Source organism: Trachurus japonicus, chromosome 7 (genome assembly GCF_045865225.1).
Source record: "Trachurus japonicus isolate A0001 chromosome 7, Traja_1.0".
NCBI lineage: Eukaryota > Metazoa > Chordata > Actinopteri > Carangiformes > Carangidae > Trachurus > Trachurus japonicus.
Window position 1 is genome coordinate 14,908,443 of NC_140913.1, and position 19,436 is coordinate 14,927,878.

General features: G+C 43.5%; 1 protein-coding gene across 2 annotated transcripts; it reads left to right on the top strand.

The window, feature by feature from the left end:
• The first annotated feature begins 9,784 nt into the window (after positions 1–9,784).
• On the top strand, positions 9,785–18,819 carry borcs6 (BLOC-1 related complex subunit 6). 2 transcript variants are annotated; one of them, XM_085781400.1, is made up of 7 exons: positions 9,785–9,851; positions 11,360–11,979; positions 12,210–12,393; positions 12,499–12,675; positions 13,762–13,925; positions 14,272–14,355; positions 15,606–18,819. In XM_085781400.1, the coding sequence occupies exons 2-7, from the start codon at positions 11,371–11,373 to the stop codon at positions 15,729–15,731; spliced, it is 1,344 nt and encodes a 447-aa protein (XP_085637526.1). In that variant the 5' UTR covers positions 9,785–9,851; positions 11,360–11,370; the 3' UTR covers positions 15,732–18,819. The 2 variants fall into 2 exon arrangements, with proteins under 2 accessions (XP_085637526.1, XP_085637527.1); XM_085781401.1 differs by having other exon boundaries at positions 9,801–9,851; positions 11,363–11,979.
• Positions 18,820–19,436: the final 617 nt, after the last annotated feature.

Genomic DNA, 19,436 nt, shown 5'->3' on the forward strand with positions numbered 1-19,436 from the left:
ACAGATTTTAAAGAAGAACAGACTTAGGAAAGAAGAGGAAGTGACCGTGCTGCTGCTAATACATGAGACAGATCAAGTCTTAATAGGAACTAAAGAAACTTCTTCCTCACGTTCATGATTGAACAGGTATTGATGAGTCTGAGTGATCTGTTTGTTTTTAAAATCTGATTTCCAACAACTGTTCTGTGACTCCGTGTCTGTGGGACGGAAATAAGTTGGACTGCACCAACATGGACTTGAAAGCACCAAACTACACAGTGAGCTGCCAACAGACTGTACAGAACATGCATGTTTCTTAAACTGTGGCTCTTGAGCCAAACGAAGCCATCAGAGACTCTGAGGTTGACAACATGGAGCTGCAGCTGCTGCTGCTGAAGACGTAGAGCTGTTAATTACAGAGCAGCCGCTCGCTGTGTCATAAAGAATAAAGACGTCTTTATTGCACAGAGCTGGAAGTGCAGAAGACCTGGACCAGAGTCCCATGGATGGGAACGACTCCAGCAGCTTCGTTAAGCAGAAAAATGTTGTTAATGTTAAAACTTGTTCCACTTGCTGCTTCTCTTCCACTTCCTGCTTAGTCGTATTTATTTGTTTCATCAGGAGTGAAGATGCATCTGAGACGTTGTGAGGTTGAAACATCATCAGGTCACAAACCAGACACATGCCCAACATGCTTCTCTCTCCCTGTCTTCTTTCATCCTCACCATCACCATCATGATGGTCGTCATGTCACAGGTTCAGGTGCAAACGGTTAAAGCAGCAGGAGTTTTTAACATCAGATGCTGTGACGATGACGATGATGATGGTGACAATGACGATGATGACAAATCGAACTAAATCATTTCATCCCACAGTAATAATGCTGCTTCATGTGGAGAACTTAGCAATGACTTTTTGATGCTGGTGGAGGAAAAATAAAACAGAGACCAGCTGCAGAGCATTGATGTGGGCGTGGCCTTGTGGGCGTGGCCTCTTGGCTTTGACCACATCAAAGTCTGAGCTGAGCTGAGTTACCTCTGAGTGTTTGAGCAGAGAGAAAGTTTATGAGGGAGTAACTCTAAATGTTTAAGTCTGGGGAATGAAAGGGTGTGTGTGTGTGTGTGCGTGTGTGTGCGTGCGTGCGTGCGCGTGTGAAGCTGGCAGTAAAATCTAAATCAAATCAAGAGCTTTTTCTGCTGCTGTTATACAACGCATGAGACAGATCAGATCTGACGCAGCAGGTGAGTTTGAACCTGAACGAGTCGGAACTGAAGCTGAAGCTCATTACTGTTTAAAGTTTAATGAGTTTGAAGCTTGAATAATTCACAACAACAATAAGACTTAAAAGATGTGAAAACACACTGAAACTAGCTATAATGAATATATTATTGCCATTTTGGGAAATGCATTCATTGACTTTCTTGCCTTTCCTTGATCAGCAGGTTGGCACCACCCGTGATAACAAAATGAAACTTCTGGTCCAACATCTGTCTGGGCCCTCAGCCTGAGTTTGGCCAATGCATGTGTGCGCATCTGGGCTGATTCCAGCTGATAAACTGTAGATTTAGTCCAGATGTGGACGTTACAGCATCTGACAGCTGAGTGTGGGCTGGACTTGGGTTGGGGAACCTGGAGCACATCGTGCCAGAAGACATACCTAGTCAGTTAGCAGTTAGTTGGCTTAGCCTGGGTGGTACGGTGATTGTAAATAGGGACGACCTGCTGAACCGTTCCTTTGAAACAAGCAGATAAAAGTAAATGAATAACTTTAAGAAAACCAGCTGTAGAAACTAGTATGGAACAGTGGTCTAGGCACTGGCACTGCAGAGTCGAAGGTAACAAAGTCAAACGTTACTCTTCTGCACCAGATCCAACTGTACAAATCTAAATCTGGGTAAAAGGACCTGAAACAGTGTTGCTGTGTAGGAGTTTGTTTGTTAGTGCCAATCCAAACACCACGCAAGTTGTTTTCATGGTGGACGGTTTGGAACCTGAGGTGTTTCCCTCACAGACGTCAACTTCCTGTTTCACTCTGTATTTACGTCTCCTGTGATTTGAGTCATGATGAAAACGTCATCACGTGATCTTTACTGTTCAGATTCTCTGTTTTCTTTCTGTAAATATGTATAAAGTTCTGCTTTCAAAATACTCTGTTTGAATTGTGTGGTTTTATTTTTTAGCCAATTAAAATATCCAGACACTGAACTGCAATGTTCACAAGATGCTCATAGAGTCAGAGTCACAGTGAAAACACAGTGATCTACCATAAGTAGGGGAGACTGGGTTAAGTGTAGCATAGGGACAAGTTGATCGAGCCACCCTTGTTGCTAGGAAACCATAGGAAAATTGAGCATGTGACCAAATCTTTAGGAGGACGGCATCATTTCATGGAGTCTGTGAAGGTGAGAACCTCATGAGTAAAGTGGTCGGACATTTATGTCCAAAAATTCAGTCAGTCATAAGTTTCATGAGTATTGTGTTTAGACCAGGCAAGGCAAGGCAATTCTATTAGTATAGCCCGTTTTTTACAAACAGTTTGTACATGGCATCATAACAACATCCTCTGTCCTTAGACCCTCACATCGACTGAGGAAAAACTCCAAAAGAGATAATAGCCCTAATATATTTGTTTTATAGGCTACATGAGTTGTGGTAGGCTATCTATGAGTTACAGTTAGTAAGTAAAAGTGCACCATTTTAGCTTTGGGGAGTAATAAAGTCAATATGGTAGCTCTGGGGTAAGTTGGGCCACCTGCCCCATACACTTCTGTACATGTCCTAATTATTAAATCAAGATTCTGCATTTTTATGATTACAGTAAATACGTTTCAGAGAACAGGCAAAGTTGTTTATGGTGAGCCAAGCTTTACTTTCAAAGCTTTACTAAACATCGCATCACATGCAAACAGCTCTGACTTTCTGTTTCAGGGCTTCATTCCACTTCAGCCAAGTTATTCATCAAGCACACGTCCATCACTGTCGAACAGTAACACACCGTCCAGCACAGAGCTCCACTAGGCTCTGCCAACAACCACATTCAGTCACCGTCTCAACAGGCCGAGCTTCATTTCACCTCCTCGCTGGCTTCAAACCCCCGAAGAAGCGAGGAGCCTAACTGTTTACTGCTGTTTGTGTATTCATGTTGTGTTCGTGTGCACGCAAGTTCTCAAATCTGATGGTTCTGGTCAAGCATGAGCGGCTGTGGCTTTGTGTGTTTTTACTGCTGAGACGAACTTGAATCTGAGTTAACCAATAGAAACTGCAAAAATTTTACAGAACACAGAAACACACACTGAACTGAACCAGGATCTCAGTGGTGTGTTTAGTGAAGAACGAGACTTTCCTTCCTCTTAAAGCCTCAAAGTGAATACTGTAATTTCATTGTAGACTTTACTATCACAGTGTCGTGTGACCACGTGGTTCCGAAGCCTCCTGCTGTAACCACCTGAACCTCAGTTCAATAAACACAATCAGTGTTTCTGACAGATCGGTGTCAGTTTACCCGTCGAGGCTCCACAGCTTCATCACAAACTGATTGATGGACGATTTGGCCCCGGAGCAGTGGAAACTGTAACTGCTCATCTGCTCATCAAGGTCAGAAAGTTCTTGTAGAGCTCATCAGAAAATCTGAAAACACAGAGAAAGTCATTATAGCTTAAAAGGATCAGAGATTTTATAACACTGAGAGTCAGAACCAAACTGATTGAACGCTGCATCATGATGAAAGAAATATTTGTTCATGGAAAAATCTCAACAGAGAAATGAAAAGAATCTAAAACTAACAAAAACCTAAAAAGACAATTACAGCCAGTATGTTGAGGAAATACAAATAAAAGACAGGTAAACAAATTATTTTGGTATAAAATTGTGACCTGGGACTTTTACTGTAATTGTTCTGTTTGCTTGATGAGTGAAGTAAACTTATAAGTAACCACATGCTTAAAGCAGAAGTAAGCGATCCGGTCGTTTTGGCTAACTTCGTTAGTTAGCAGCCCCCGCCCTCGTCATGGATCTATTGGTCCTCGTCCCTACGTCACCACATTCACGCGCATTCCTTGGCTGCACACACAGCCCTTCATGCCGTTCTCTCTCCTCATTGGATAAAGCTTGTAGGATACAAGAAGGTATACAAGAAGTTTTCTCCTGGGCTTACAGCAGAGCAGAGCGACTGACAGACCCGTGTTTCGGACCCAAACACTCTATGTAAGTGATTGCTGTCGGAAGATATAACTATTTAAGACTTATATTAACACAAATATTCCGCTTACTTCTGCTTTAAGCATCAGTTAATACTAATCATTTACAAAGAATTATTCCTACATTGATACTAATTAGTTTGTAACCGTAAAACAGTTATACTGTAGATATTTAACCTGTCCTTTCATCCTTAAAGTTTACTTAAATATCCACTTAACTATTAAAGGTCTTCCCCTTGTCTCAGGAATCACTGAGATAGTCAAAAAAAAAAAAATTTTAAGTACTACTCAGTCTGTAGGCTACTGCAACATTACTGAGTTCATACATGAAGAAGATTAAAACATCCCAGGATGACAGAACTAACTCCCTCAACTAAAGAAAAACCAAACCTTAAGTGTAACACTTGAAAAGAAACCCTAAGGTGTTTTAAGTAACAGTCCAAAGATGTTTTTAGTTTTATCACATTTTTTCCCTTGTGCCCTTTTAAAACTGTAGCCTAACATTTTCTCAGAGACATAACTGACGCACCGAGTAAGATATCTAACCATGAGCTGTGCTGCTTACAAAGAACATATTATTCAAGTCATTTTACTTGTGCCTAAGCTCAGACTCAGTTTCAAGAACGCAGCAGGGTGAATAAGTGGAGACATCATGTCTTCATAAAAGGCCTCAGTGTTGTATGTGGGCCAGTGACAAATAAGGGTAGGCAAGATGAGCAATTCAGTAATATCTTTAAAAAATATTTTTTAAAAAGCATGCATCAGATTTGAATGCCCCTGAAAATGTCAAATGGTATAACCACAAAAGAATAATAAATATTATATAATTTATCCGCCTACAGTGGATTTAAGTATAAATATACTTTCTTCTGAAAACATTAAATTGAAATAGATTTCTGTATTCAAATTCTAAGCAGTTTGGCAATACTGAGCTATCCTAAAAACACCCTTTTTCTTCTAAATAATGTGCGACAAATTTTATGTAAAATGTGTCAAGAAACATAGTGTTTCATTGCAAAAGTGAATTACATAATTATTATTCCACATTTGAGTCCAGATTTATTTTCCTGTATATAGTCAGAATTTTATTTAAAAAAAATACTGTTTACACCACTTGACATTAGGTTGCATTACGTCATTGAACTGTGTACAGTATTATAGCTGTTTAATCCGCAGCTTCTGCACCTGATGAACACGAAGAGGAGTTGATTCAAACCACAATCCGAAAATGATTTAAGATAAAACCGAGTTGTTGTTGTTGTTGTTGTTGTTGTCACAGGCCTCAGGCACCATCTCAATAAACAGGAAGCTGAGGAACAGCTTGATGACGACTCATCACAACGACTATACTGTGGCTTCGAATGGCTTCATGTCTGTTCCCTCTGTGAAATCACAGCAGTGATGATGGAAAATGCAGAAAACATTTCTCCAGCTCTCAGGAGGAGGAGGAGGAGGAGGAGGAGGCACGTTTGACGTTGTCCACACATAATGACTCATCCACCAGTTTTGCCTTTTCTTTCCCGCCGCTCAGTCGAGCAGAAAGGTTTTTTTTCACCATTTGCACATAAAAGTGCTTTTTAGGTGTAATAAGAGGTTTGTGCGCCTCACCACAATTTCCCTCTCAGTGACGCTGGATAAAACCGTCTGCTCATGCTGAAGATTGAATTTTACAGTGAGCTGCCTCACATGGTTTCTCTGAGTCTCTCTCTGATTCCTGTGGACGTTGACGGACGCCACAGATGTTGAGTGTGCACATATTTCCACAGATGCCTCTAATTGTTCATGTCCGCTGCTCTGACCACCAGATCTGCTGCTCCACTGGAGTTCAAGACATTTCTTCTAAATTGCTCCCGACAACCTGCAAAAAAACAGCTACTGAAGTTTCCTCCAGACTTCACCGGTTTCCTATTTTACCTCTGTCAGAGGAGCAGTGCAGAAAATAAAGATCTGTGGACGTTGATGCTGAAGATTCCTTAAAAGTAAACATCAAGAATATTTTCACAAAACTGATCCAGGAGTTTTATTCTTAGTTAAATGTTGATTTTGGGAGTCAAGAGTAAAACTTCAAATCTAATCCAGTCTAATCCCGTCCAGTCTACTTTGATCCAGGTTTGGAGAAGTTACAGTGAAGCAGACGTGTGTGTGTGGGTGAAATGGAAATTAGAGGATTATGTTTTTGTCTCACAGCAGTCGGTTGTCAGTGTTTTTGTGGCAGTTCACACTAAGAACGATTTCAAAGTTCAGTTTGTGCAGTACAGATGAAAACGAGCTAGTACACATACTCTTACAAATCCAAAAATGAAGTTGTTTTTTTTAATAAATGGGATGCTTTTCTTTTTCTAATGCTGTCCATGGAAATATCGTGCGGCGTGCTGTAAACTGGCATTAATCATTTGTGAACTGAATTGCCGTTTTTTACAATTTGGACCTTATTTCTAGCATAAAATACGATCATTTACTCACCCAGATAACTTTGGTGTCATTACAAGTCGTTCCGACAAAATTAGATCCAGCCAAGAGCCGCGTATATCCGTATAATGGAGTCTACAGGGCAGCGGAATGCAGCCTCTAAATAACACATTATCTGCAGCGAAACTCCTTCATTTCACCAATATTTTGTTATGATACACTAGTGCTATTCCCCTCTGAGTCCGGGATTACCTGTTATCAACATTCGGGGTCTGTAGGTTGACCTACTAACCTCTGACCTGGATGATGTCATCTCCGACCGCTGCCCGGCTCATTCTGATAATAATGATTCCACAGCATTCGGGTCCATTTTATCTCAACTAGCCAGAGCTTTAGTGAGTCCAGGCTGCGGAGAGGAAGCCTGTGGAAGCTGAACTTCGTCCAGCTGCTCATTTTGTTCTGAGAAGTCGGAAACACGCAGAAACGATATCATCCGAGGTTAGTAGGTCAACCTACAGACCTTGGATGTTGATAACAGGTAACCCCGGACTCAGAGGGGAATAGCACTAGTGTATCATACAGTAACAAAATATTGGTAAAATGAACGAGTTTCGTGGCAGATAATGTGTTATTTAGAGGCTGCATTCCGCTGCCCTGTAGACTCGCATTATACGGATATAGCCTACGCGGCTCTCGGCTGGATCAAATTTCGTCTGAACGACTTGTAATGACACCAAAGTTATCTGGGTGAGTAAATGATCGTATTTTATGCTACAAATAAGGTCCAGATTCTAAAAAACGGCAATTCCCCTTTAATTCACGGTCGACAAGAAACATAAACGTGCTCATGCACAACACTGGTTGGACGCCAGCTACACATAGTTTTCCATGATGATGTGTGATGATGTGTTCATATTGGGAGTTTACTTTACAGTCCTCCTCCATTTCTATTCCTCTGCTGATCACCTTGACAGAACCTCTTCACCTTTGTCACAAAAATTTACCAGGACCTGAGGACGGACTGATTAGATTTTGATGGTCAAAGGTCAAAGGTCAAAGGTCAAAGGTCAAAGTAAAGTTGACCCCCACAAAACACTGTTTTGGCCTTGTGCAGCACCTGGACACTGGACAGAACTTCTACAGATTTGGTTTCTACATCATAGTGAAGGTTTCTTCACTTGGCCTCAAGGACGAAGCGGTTAGATTTTGGTGGCCAGCAGGGTTGGGTCTAGAGTATTTTCTGGTGGGGGGCACAGGTGGGATGGGAGAAAAGGGGTCAGAAGTAGATAAACTGCAGAGAAATTACAGAGTCTGTTTACACCTGTCATTAAAATGCATCTCACAGAGAAGTGGACTGAGAACAACATCAGTGTAGCTGGATCTAACATGCATGAGCACAGTTACACACATTCACATGGCATTTGTTTACAACTTTGGACCACTAAAAACACCATCCACATACGCTATCATCATCCATTTTTCCTGCTTCTTCAACCATTCATCAACGTCCTGATTCGTCCTTGTCTGAGATGCATCAGGGCATGCATCAGGAAGGCAGCAGGCATGCATTTATGCTGCATTTCCTCTCTTCTCCCGCACTTTCTTCCCTGACTGAAGACGCTGTTGGTTAGTGAGGAGCAGAATGAGGAGGAGGAGGAGTGGAGGGGGGGTCAGATCAGGTCCTCTGAAGGACACGCTCCTCTGCCCCCGAACTGAATGTAATTAATAAACAGTGATTTATGGGCCTGTCCTGTCCTGTTGGTTGCCAGTGTGCAACATGCAGTGTGCAGCTTTTACTGTGGAAAACCAAATGTGAATAAATAAAGACACGTGCTTTGAGTTTGCTGTGGATTCCTTTATTGTGGCTGCTGCTGCTTGTCTGTTAAAATATCTTCTCTCTGACAGGAACCTCCTCAAAACCGAAATAAAACCTGCTAATGGTTGCGGTGGTTATCGAGCAAAACTCTGGAAACTATTGGTTTATTTCAGGAATCTAATTGTCTTTAGGTGAAGGTCTCAGACTTTGATGTTTGCATGAGAGGAACAAAGCAACAAATGGGATGAAACGGCTGAAGCAGAGCAGCTGCCTGGACGTATGAGGTTGATTAGAAACTTTACGAGATCTTCAGTTGTGGTGACTGTGTGGTTTGATTCCTTGCTGCCTCTCTGCACCAGTGTTTGTCATTTCTGACCTCAGTGGAGGGTTTGACACCAGCACAGCTTCATCTGGGGAGGCACAAACAGGCCAAACCAGGTCCTCATTTAATCCTCCAGACGTTTCACCATCAGTCTGAATATGTCAAACACATTTTTCAAATATATCAAAGGTTTAGAGGCAGCAGAAGAAGCTGATTAAGACACACAGGAAACACTGAATGTGCCCTGACTGATCTAGTAGCTACTATGATCCCCTCAATAAATCTCCTCAGTAGTAGCCTAATCATATCTTTGTGTCTTTGAAGTCAGAAATAGTTTAGTCACATTTACTGCTCAGTGTGTCAGTGGTTAAAGCCCTGCTTCTGCTTCCTTTTCTGACTACTAAGGTCACTGCCACACAATAAGAGCTCCCATACGCACAAAGTCAAAGCAGGACACACTGACTGTCAGGTTTAGTGAGTAGAAGTTATAGGAAACAGCTGGTGTTTTTGTAAAAACACAGAAAGACCAGAGAGCCTCACCTGGGATGCTGAACCTTGTTGCCCATGTGTCTCCTCACCTGGGCCAATTCTCTATACATCACAATGTTCCTGTGAACGTTACACAGTTTGAGATGCTGTGGACTTTGTCTCCACCTGCTGGACAGGACAGCAGGACGAAGCCTGGTCATGTGAACAGAAATAAAGTCATCTGCTCAATAGAAACAATGGGGCCAAATGCAGACAACCACGTTACGTTGTTTACTGTAGCCTACAAACACTGTTTGCTTCTTTATACAAATGAACAGCAACGGCTTGTGAGCATGGATATTCTTATAATAGATCCATGCTTGTGAGTCAGGGAGGAAATACATTGCTAAAATACAAATTTTCTTATATTCATATCATATACACATACACAACACATAATTATCTTGTATTTTTATTATTACTATTATTTATTTATTTATTAAACATTTTTCATTACAGTTTTGAGTATTTTGAAACCTTATCTTGTCTTAGTACGGGCCTTTGTTTTTGTCAGACGGAACTATTGTGTTGGGATGTGAGGGGACGGATTTCCAGGTGGGACTCGGTTGTTGCTTACATCTTCAGGATAGGAACTGCTCCGGTGAGTGTTGTTGTCTTCTTCACACTGTGCTCTGTCCGACTGTTGTGAGTCACTAACAACACATTTACACAACAGTTCACACTAGAGACTTGTAGTCGTGAGTCACCGTCGGACTGATACAGCCGAGCTGCGGTTCCCAGGCCCGGCGGCGCTGCCATCAGTCCGCCGCTGTCACCGCTGACAGCGGGTTAGCAAGGCGGCTACAGACCGCAGCTCGGCCGCCTCCTGCCCGCTGACAGGCGGCTGTTCCGCGGCCTCTGCCTCCCTGGTTGTCTTTAAATCAGTGATATGGGGTCTGTTCACCTTTCAGATGCATTATTAGTCTAAAGTCTGGAGAATGAATGCCAGAGCTGCTAATACCAGGCTAGCTCACAGCTAGCTGGTGCTAGGCTAAGCTAAGCAGTCTGTAATTACGTCATTTCACATGATTGAGAGTATGTGTTGTGTTATTGATCAGAGAAACGGTGGATCCACACATGATTCAACAGACTGGAAGTAAATAACAGGTCCCAAAGGCCTCTAAAGAGTAGGCCTAAACGTCGAGCTTCCCGTCAACAAACCAGACTGAGGGTTCAAACCTGCAGCAACAAAGTGTTGGTGCTCATCATCACAGCCTGAAGCTTCAGGAGTCAAACTATTAGTGTGTATGACTGTTTGATGGCCAAGTTAAGTTTTAAGGTTTGTTGTTGTTGTTTGTATTTTTGTCACTGTGTTTCTGCACCTTGAAATTAGAAATATCTTGTGTACCATAATTACTGGTTTATGTTTTGTCAGTCTATATTTCACTGAGGTTAAATGTTGTTAGTTGTACATTGATGCACTGAGGAAAACAGGTTCACATTTGTTTATATTCTCCAAACCAAGATATTTACATGGCTATGATGATAATCGGCATGTAATTGAAAGGCAAAGGCAATATCCAGGAGCTGCAGTTTTTTCATACAGGTTAAATATATCACAGCATTTCTTTTTGCATTGTCAGCACTGTAAATGTTGTGGTGCTACAGAGATGTTCTGGACAACAAGTCACTTTTCTCAAGATGTAAAGGGGCATGTTTATTTGTTATAAGACCCAACAGGATGTCACATTGTATGTTTTATATTTTATATGGAGTGAAAATGAAGTAAAAATAACTAGTATCTGAACATATAATCAAAATATTGCGTTGCCCTTATGCCCTCACCCTTAAAGGACGTGCAGACCTGACTGCCAAGCGATCATTGATATCTTGGCAAAACGGTTTGTATCGTCGGTTGAACCCCACCTGGGGCAGTCCGTACCAAACACAACGCAGCGGGCCAGATTAACGGCTACACCTACAATGGAGAATAAAGAAGCTCTGATAGAAGCTGTGTCTTGGTACTCAGGGACTGTTTCTGGATGAGACTTATATGATCTCTGTCTCCTCTGCAGAGGAACCTGGTCAAACTCCCCCTGAGTTACAGATTAAATCAGGTAAAGAATCAGAAGCTCGTCCTCTAACGTCTTCTCTCTGTCTCTCCACCAGCAGGCGGAGGGATGAGTCTCTCCCCTGTGATTGGCACAGAAGTGCCAGAAACGGCAAACGGGGTTGTGATACCTGTTGTGTCAGAGAACGGCCCTCATGTCAAATGTGGGGGGAGCAGAGCGCCCTTTCCTGGGGAGGCATCGGTGGACGGCTCCCTCAGACACACAGAGAACCACGTAGACGTGGTAAACAGAGTTCATGACGGTGAAGGTCGCCTGGATGCAGAGATGGCCATTAACGAGAGAACGTCTCATTTATCATTGCACACGCCGTGGAACACAGACGCCTCCCTCCCCGGCGCCATGTGTGCAGGAAACTCAGAATCAGGATCCATCATCAGAGACGTTACTGAGGCCGCCTACGCTGCTGAGCCTCAAGATGCAACTCTGCTGTGGGGCTCAGCACACACCAAAGACTCATCTCAGCGCGCAGGCCACGCCCTCGCAGCCAGACAGCGTGCAGAAGCAGAGACTATGGGCGGAGCCAGCGACAGCAGGGAGGAGGACGAGGAGGACGAGGACGAGGAGGATGGAGAGAAGGAGAAACAGGATGAGGAGGACGCAGAGAAGACTGAAAACAAGTGGAGGAGTCAGTACGGAGGAGGGAGGATGCAGAGGGAGGTGAGTGAACAGGACAGTTCATCTTGATTATGTAGTCAACAGACATGAGGAGCGTCATCTGAGGTAAAGCCAGAGGAGGAAGAACCACAGCCGGTTGAAACGCTGCGTCCTGCCGCGGCTGTCGATCACAGAGGAGGGGCGGGGTCAGAATGTGTTGGTTCATCGTGATTTGTTTGTGTGATGTTTTTAACTTCTTCTTTTTCACTTTGTCTTCTTTATCCACTCTTCAGCCTTCACGACATTACTCGTCCTCGGCCCCCGGTCCGAGCACCTCCTCCTCTTCTCCCCCACCTCCTCTTCTTCCCTCCGATGACGCCCCCTGTCCCCCCCATGTCATGGCCCAGGTATGGGTACGCAACGTGCGGGGGATGCAGGACAGCAAGAGCCTGGATGAAATAAGCCAAGCGTGTGGAGGTAGATCTCAGGCTGTCTTCTGTCCTCTCATTTGAAGCTTCATGCAGTGAAACAATTAAAGAACAGAACAGATATTTATTGCGTGTTTTATATTTCGTTATGCAGCTGGGGCCCGGGGAGGGGGCAGAAGTGGCCAGTCAGAGGGTCGACGGGCCACAATCTCCTCGGCTCTGGAGCTGGAGGGGACGGTCAGCCACGAAGGAGACCTGACCAACTTCGTCGCCAAAAACCTGGAGCAGAAGATCAAGATGAGCTCCAAGCCCAGTCTGGACTGCAGCGACTGTGAGTAAAGTTCACAAGGTGTTATTTTCACACAGGAAGTGACGTCTGTTACCACTGAAACTCAGAATCCAGTCAGTGGGAATGAGATTATTAATAGATAAATGAAGTCGACCACAGAGATGGTTCAGAGGAGGTGGGCTTCATGTTTTTTATTTGAGGTCCGGAGAGTCTGAGAAAGGAGCAGTCTGTCTGTATTCTCTGCTGCAGCTGCGAAGTCTGACTGTGTCCATGTCCCTGTGGAGGCTCAGACTTCCCATCAGCCACCACTTATCATCATCCACATAGAGCTCCGGTCATGTCCCAACCTCAGGAAGTAATGGAGAATCAATGAATTGGATTAAGCAGATGAATTGTTGTTGGTGTTGGTTTATGATGGACTGATGACGTGAATCACAGTAATCACTCAATGGCTGATCAGAGGTCTGGTCTGAGAGCCACGGTGTGTGTCTGTGTCTGTGTGTGTGTGTGTGTGTGTGCTCTTGAGTTCTGGTAGAATGAGGAGACTGTATGAAAACACAATCACAGTTAACACAAACACATTTGTAAGATGGTTAGTTGTGCAGCAGGTTGGAACCCAAACACACAGTGTCTGTGTTAAGAAGACAGAGTCTCACTGGTTTTCTCTGTAACATTCATTTACGCAGCACAAACACAAACAGCAGCTGCAGCAACACAAACATCTGAATGTGGATCAGCTGACCGAAATCGTCTGGCGTCAGACCGATCCTCTTTCTGTTCCTCATTGTTGTTTCCATTGAGCTGTGGTTCAGTCTGAGCGTTGAGAGGAAATGTCCTTCAAACGGGGAAACTACACAAACGTGCTGCTCTCTCATCCACACATCGCACTGTGACATCACCGGAAGACATCTTTAATTAATATTCATCATGTGATCTCTGTTTTCATCTCCATGTCTGTCTCTGTCTTCATCCACATCTCCATATGATTGAATTAGCTGCTGCTGGTGTTTTAATGAGGCGGGTCGCCAGGTCGTCTTTCACTCAGGAACCTCAGTGTAACAGTGATCAGTAGGAGCATCAGTTGCTGCTCTGTTGTTGAACATCTTCTCACTGTTGCTTTCCAACCAGCGGACTGTTCGGGTCCCATCTACCGGAGTCGGGGGTTGTCACGGAGACCGGCTGACATCCCGCCGATTGACCCCGCTGTCCTCGTGGACTTACAGAGACACACACAGGAGGTGGCGCACAGCGTGGAGATGATGATGAGGAGCCTGAACGGAACCATCCAGAACGTGAGTCCTCACATCAGCGGGGTCATGAGACACACTGGGGTGTGTGTGTGTGTGTGTGTGTGTATTATTCCATAGAGTTTAAAGGATAGGAAAATATAAGCCTTGGGCTTTAGCCTATTCCCTTTTCGGTCACCATATGATATTTTCTTTTTTGTGTGTGTGTGAAATGTATGGTTGCAATTGTGTATAATATGTGCTGCTGGCTAAATTGTTCACGCAAAATGGTTGATTGTGATATTGGTGTTGTGTGACCGAAATAAACAATTTCATTCATTCATTATACACACACATAACATGATTACGTTGCTGTCACTCTCATACTCACGTGTTGTGTCTGTCGATCCAGATGACGGCTCTGAGCGTTGGCTACATCCAGACGTACAGAGACTCAGTGGACAGCCTGGGGGAGTCGGTGGACATGAGCATAAAGGTGACACTGTGTGTGTGCGTGTGTGTGTGTGTGTGTGTGTGTTTTCAGTTCCTGGCACAATAGAAACTGAATTCTCTGTGTTGTCTGTTACTGGCTTCATTGATGACACTACATCTTGGTGATATGGTCTCAAAATACAATTTCAGGTTTTTTATCACATCAAACTCGTTTTACTATTTCAATTGGTTTTTCTTTTTCTTCGAAAATAAAATTAAAAATGACAAAGACGTGACTCAATACAAGTTTTGCTTTTACTTATCAATAAAACAGAAAACCGAATTTCCCCTTCTGTGGTTAAAGTGCAAACTCTAAGTGCACTATGTAGTTTCAGGGTGAGTTGTTACTTTTCCACAGTTTATGTGGCCACCATATCTTTAGCGATATGAAGCACGACTGCAATGGTTATAGTTTTCCATCATGTCCTTTTGTTGTCTTTGTTGTCGAGGTGCAGTGGGAGAATTACTCCACTAGTGTTGGCTGCTGTTCAGCGACTGTTTGTGCGCTGTAGCGTCTCTTGTGCATCCTGGAGTGAGACACATTTCTCCCTCTCGGCTGCTGCCTCTGTTTGAGAGAAATTGAGTTGAAATAAATTAGTTCTGCTGCTGCTTTTAGTATCAACAGCCTTTGGACAAACTTTGCAGCGGACCGTGGTGTGTTCGAGGTCTGACACCACAAAACTCAACTCATTCCAGACAGCTGGCAGGACTGTGACTGTTTTTTGGGAACAAATGCTTCATTTGCGCTGGCAGCCATGCTGTTGTTGTGGTTAGACTAAACACTGAGCCCGAGACGACACCATTAATAAATTGTTGGCCAGTTGTGTTTAATTCACAATTTCAGTTTCTCAGTGGCTTTAATGTAGTTCACACACAGACGTCACCGGTCTCCTCTCATCCTGTGTAAAAGCCTTTTAAACAATCAAACCTTGTTTACGTGTGTTAAAACATGTGAAAGTCTCTCTTCAAAACTGTCACCAGTGAATTAAAACTTTTTCAACAGATTTTAGATTTTTAGATAAAAACCTGACAGACAAAAAAATGGTATTTAACCTGTTCAGACTGTAAACATTTATAATTGTGTTTATATACTAATGAGTATAGGAACTATGCTTCAGAAAAAGTGAGCATGTGATGGACGCTGCGCATCAACTCTGTTTTCTGTCCACACACTTGATCTCTAGTGAAACTGTGACTCTCCCTCATGTTGTGACGATATCATTGAGACGCTGTTTGTTCTGTTGTGTGCGACAGGGCATGTACACGCTGATGGCTCGCTGCGAGGAGCTGGACCGATCCATGCAGCCCATCCACACCCTCGCCGCACAGATCCGCGACATCAAACGCACCCTGGACGCCCTGGAGGCCATCTGCAAGTAACCCCTCTCTGCATGTGTTGGTGCAACGACACGCCCAGCTGCAAAAGACTCAACACCAAGCACATTGTGAACCAGGCCGTCTGCAAGTAGCTCCGCCCCCTCCGCAGGTACCACACACACTGCAGCAAAGATGAAGTGCACCTGTCCTGGAGTCTTGAGAAAAACTTTGCCTCGCGCGAGGCTTGCCGGGTGATTGGCGCTCATCGTCCCTCCGCTTGTCCATTGTCTGAAGGTGACATGTCTGATTGGCTCCTGGGTCTGAGCTTTGTCTCCTCCCCTTTTTATTTTAAAGCAACATCACTTCCTCTTAGAGAATCTCTCAGAAGAACCCACACACAACCTTGAAGGGTCGCCGCCCTCTCTCCCACCGCACAGGAGGAATCTTGTGTCGTTGTCCGTCCAGCCCTCTTGGTTCCAATTGCACTATCCCCTCCTCCCCACACGGGGGGGATGTTTCCTGTTCTCTGTCTGTGTTCGCTAGAGAGACCAGAACAAACTGATCAACACAGAGACTCCGCACAGGAACACAAAGTCTATTTTTTAACCTTATGCAACGAAGGTCAGATTCTCTCACTGTCAGCTGGTTGAAGGGGGGAGGAGTCTGTCTGCCAGTTTACCTGTCTGTCTGTTGACTTGTCTGTCTTTACGTTTATTTATTCAGTGTTCTCAACCTGCATGTAAGCCTCTCTGTGTCATTGGGAGCTGATTCTTCCACTGCAGCCTTTGAGTTTAAAGTGATGTTGTTATGAGACATCAGGATGTGTGAGGTCGTCAGGTACGGTCAGTGTGTTGGAGCAGAGTCATGAGCTGCTGTGGGCGGAGCCACAGAAACACCTGTTTCAACCACTTTTTATAAAAAGACAAAACAATCTGTTAACATAAGTTTAACATTCACTTCCTGTGTTTGCTAAGGCGGCCTGTGGCTGCAGCTTGATACAGTTCAGCTGTAGGTTTATGTGTGTGTGTGTGTGTGTGTGTGTGTGTGTGTGTGTGTGCGTGCGCAGGAATATGGTCTTTCAGCGGTTGAGAAAATGAAGAACCAGAGATCAGCTCTGATTGAGCAGGAAGCTGAAAATCTTCTCCAGGGAGTAAACGATTGAACTGCTGCTGCTGGACTGTTTTGTCTTTGAACAGGTGTTTCTGTGGCACTGTCCACACTGTCATTAGCAGCTCGGACGCACGGCGGCCTCCAGTCACTCAGACAGAATCCAACATGTTTCCTCTGTAGCTTTACAGCAGCTTTAAATATGGGAGAAGCTTCAGGTTTTTGAGGATTTGAGTTTTGAAAAAGTGAAAACACCTTAGATGTAAAAGTCTGATGTGAGGCCATTGAACGTTGTCGTGTCATCTCCAGGCTTCTCTCATTTTTACCTAACAAACTGCTCAGTGTCATTAATGGGATTGTGTTAGTTCAGATTTAAAGGAATAATATCTATCAGAAGAGCTTGATTTCAAAACACATTTTAATCCATGAAATTCTTCTTGAACTGTCGTTGTTGGTACTTGCCCACAATTTTAAATTAGCTGCTAATCCAACTCCAACTGTAGTTTGACTCCTGTGAGTCCAAACTTAACTAAACTCTGTTTCCTCTGTGTTGGTGACGTGTGTGTTAAAATGCTGGAAAATCTGTGAATTAAAGTCACACGTGTTGATGTTTCTGTTTGGAATGAGACCGACCACAGCGGAGCTTTGATTGGACTGAGCGAGATGAATCTGGGACGAAGCCTGTGCATGTGAACTAACGTGGACGTTGAATATTTATTAGTTTAAAGGACACAGAGTGATGAGCTGTTCAGTGTGGAGCAGTGAGCCTCCTGGTTCCTCCGTCACCGCACAGGACCAGATTTCGATACCTGTTACTGATGCCGATGGAGTCAGTCGTGTCATTGGTAACATCGCAGCACGTCAGACCTGTGTTCATTGCAGATCATTGTCAGAGTGAGACTGAGCGAAGGACATATTCTAACCATGAGGCTTAAATTTAATGCAAAATCATCAGTGTCAAAGTGTCGCCTTCGGGGGGCGGAGCCTGGAGCAGCAGTGAGACTCTGTAATGTCTAATTCAGCAGCTCCAACCTCCAGCTCCTGATCCGTGTGCAAATCTCTAAGATGAAATAACATGGAGGCCGGTGAAGATGAGAGCACATTGTCGTATGATGTTGTCTGGGTGAACTTTCCTGTCTTGAGCAGCTTTAATACAAAATATTAAATAATAGTAAAATAAAATTTAAAAATGTCTTTTGCTAAACATTAAATATTTTTTCTTTTGTTCTAAAACACAGTTGCAACCTGAAGGTCTGAAAGTGAGTAAGCCAACATATCATTTACAAAGGTTTGGCAATGTTAATAAAATCTAAATGTTTTTAAAGAAAATGATCTTTAATATACAAAATATTGAAAAACAACTTTTTTCCGGTGTGTTAAAGCTATTGACAGGTTCATGTTGTCACCTATCAGACGACATCATGCACTTTAGTTTGAGTCTGATTTCACAGACGATTCATCAGGAGGCTCTGAGCTTTACTTGCGTCCATGTTGTTTGGGGCTCAGAGATTTTCCCGTGGTCCTGAGCTGGACGTCGCAGCTCTGCACCTTTAATGATGTGGTTTCACTACATCAGGATCACATCCTGTTATTGGCAGCACAGAGAACAGATTACATTTAATCCAACACTTGCTCTTTGCCTCTTCTTCACCTCCTCCACTCGTTATCGAGGAGACGAGGCAGCATCATTAAAAAGCTCGTACTAAAGTTTCTAATCTTCCTGGTTCCTTTGATGATACTGAAATGTTCTGAAACGCGTCTGAGGCTTTAAAGATGAAGGTGAAAACGTCCAGAGAGGAGGACGTTTGTCTCGTTGGACTGTGGAGGACGAAGGATCCCGGACGTGGGAGACGAGGGAGGAAAAGTCACTCTCCTGTTGATGATATATATAAATGTTTGATTCCTGAGTTTCCTGTTGTACAATCAGATGCACCTGTGTACATATGATCTCTTTCTGTAACTAAAGGATTTAGATACCCGTCGTCCCGAGTGTATATTTTAATGAAAAATAACAAATAAATTTACATGAGCTGCAAAAACAAAACGCCTCAGTCTTTTTACAACCTGGTGCCTCAGGGAGGACGAGGACCAATGAAAATACTTAAACACAGTTTATACAGTGGGAGAGGTGTGAGTGCACAGATACTGCATTAAGAACAACCACATCCTCAGGACTTTTCTCAGTAGACGCTCTGATTGGTCGGAGCAGGAGAAGCACAGGTCATGGAGCCAAGGTCAAAGGTTGAAACTGAAACAAGCCGGGGAACGAAGCTTCACTGCTTCCTGTCTCATCTACGTTGGTCCTAAGAGCTAAAATCTCCTTTAGCCTTTAGCTGGGTCCATTTCTCTTTTGTGTCTCTGGAAACACTATTTGCAGATCTCATTGATGAAATTGTTGTCTGAATTCTGATTCTTTTTTCTTGGGCTGCAGGGTGTTGCTAATTAAGATTTATTTTAATGTCTCCACTTTCTCTGTTTGGGTTTTCTCTCACTTCATATTGGAACATTTAATTCTAATTGTTGCTGTGGTTAAAGGAGGATTCATTGTCCTCGTGTTAAAAATATGATGAATCCCCCTTCAACTTTGACCATGTGAAGTTTTTGTTGAGGGGACTGGAGCTGATTGTGACTTTTCGACTGCAGTTAATTGAAACTGAAACA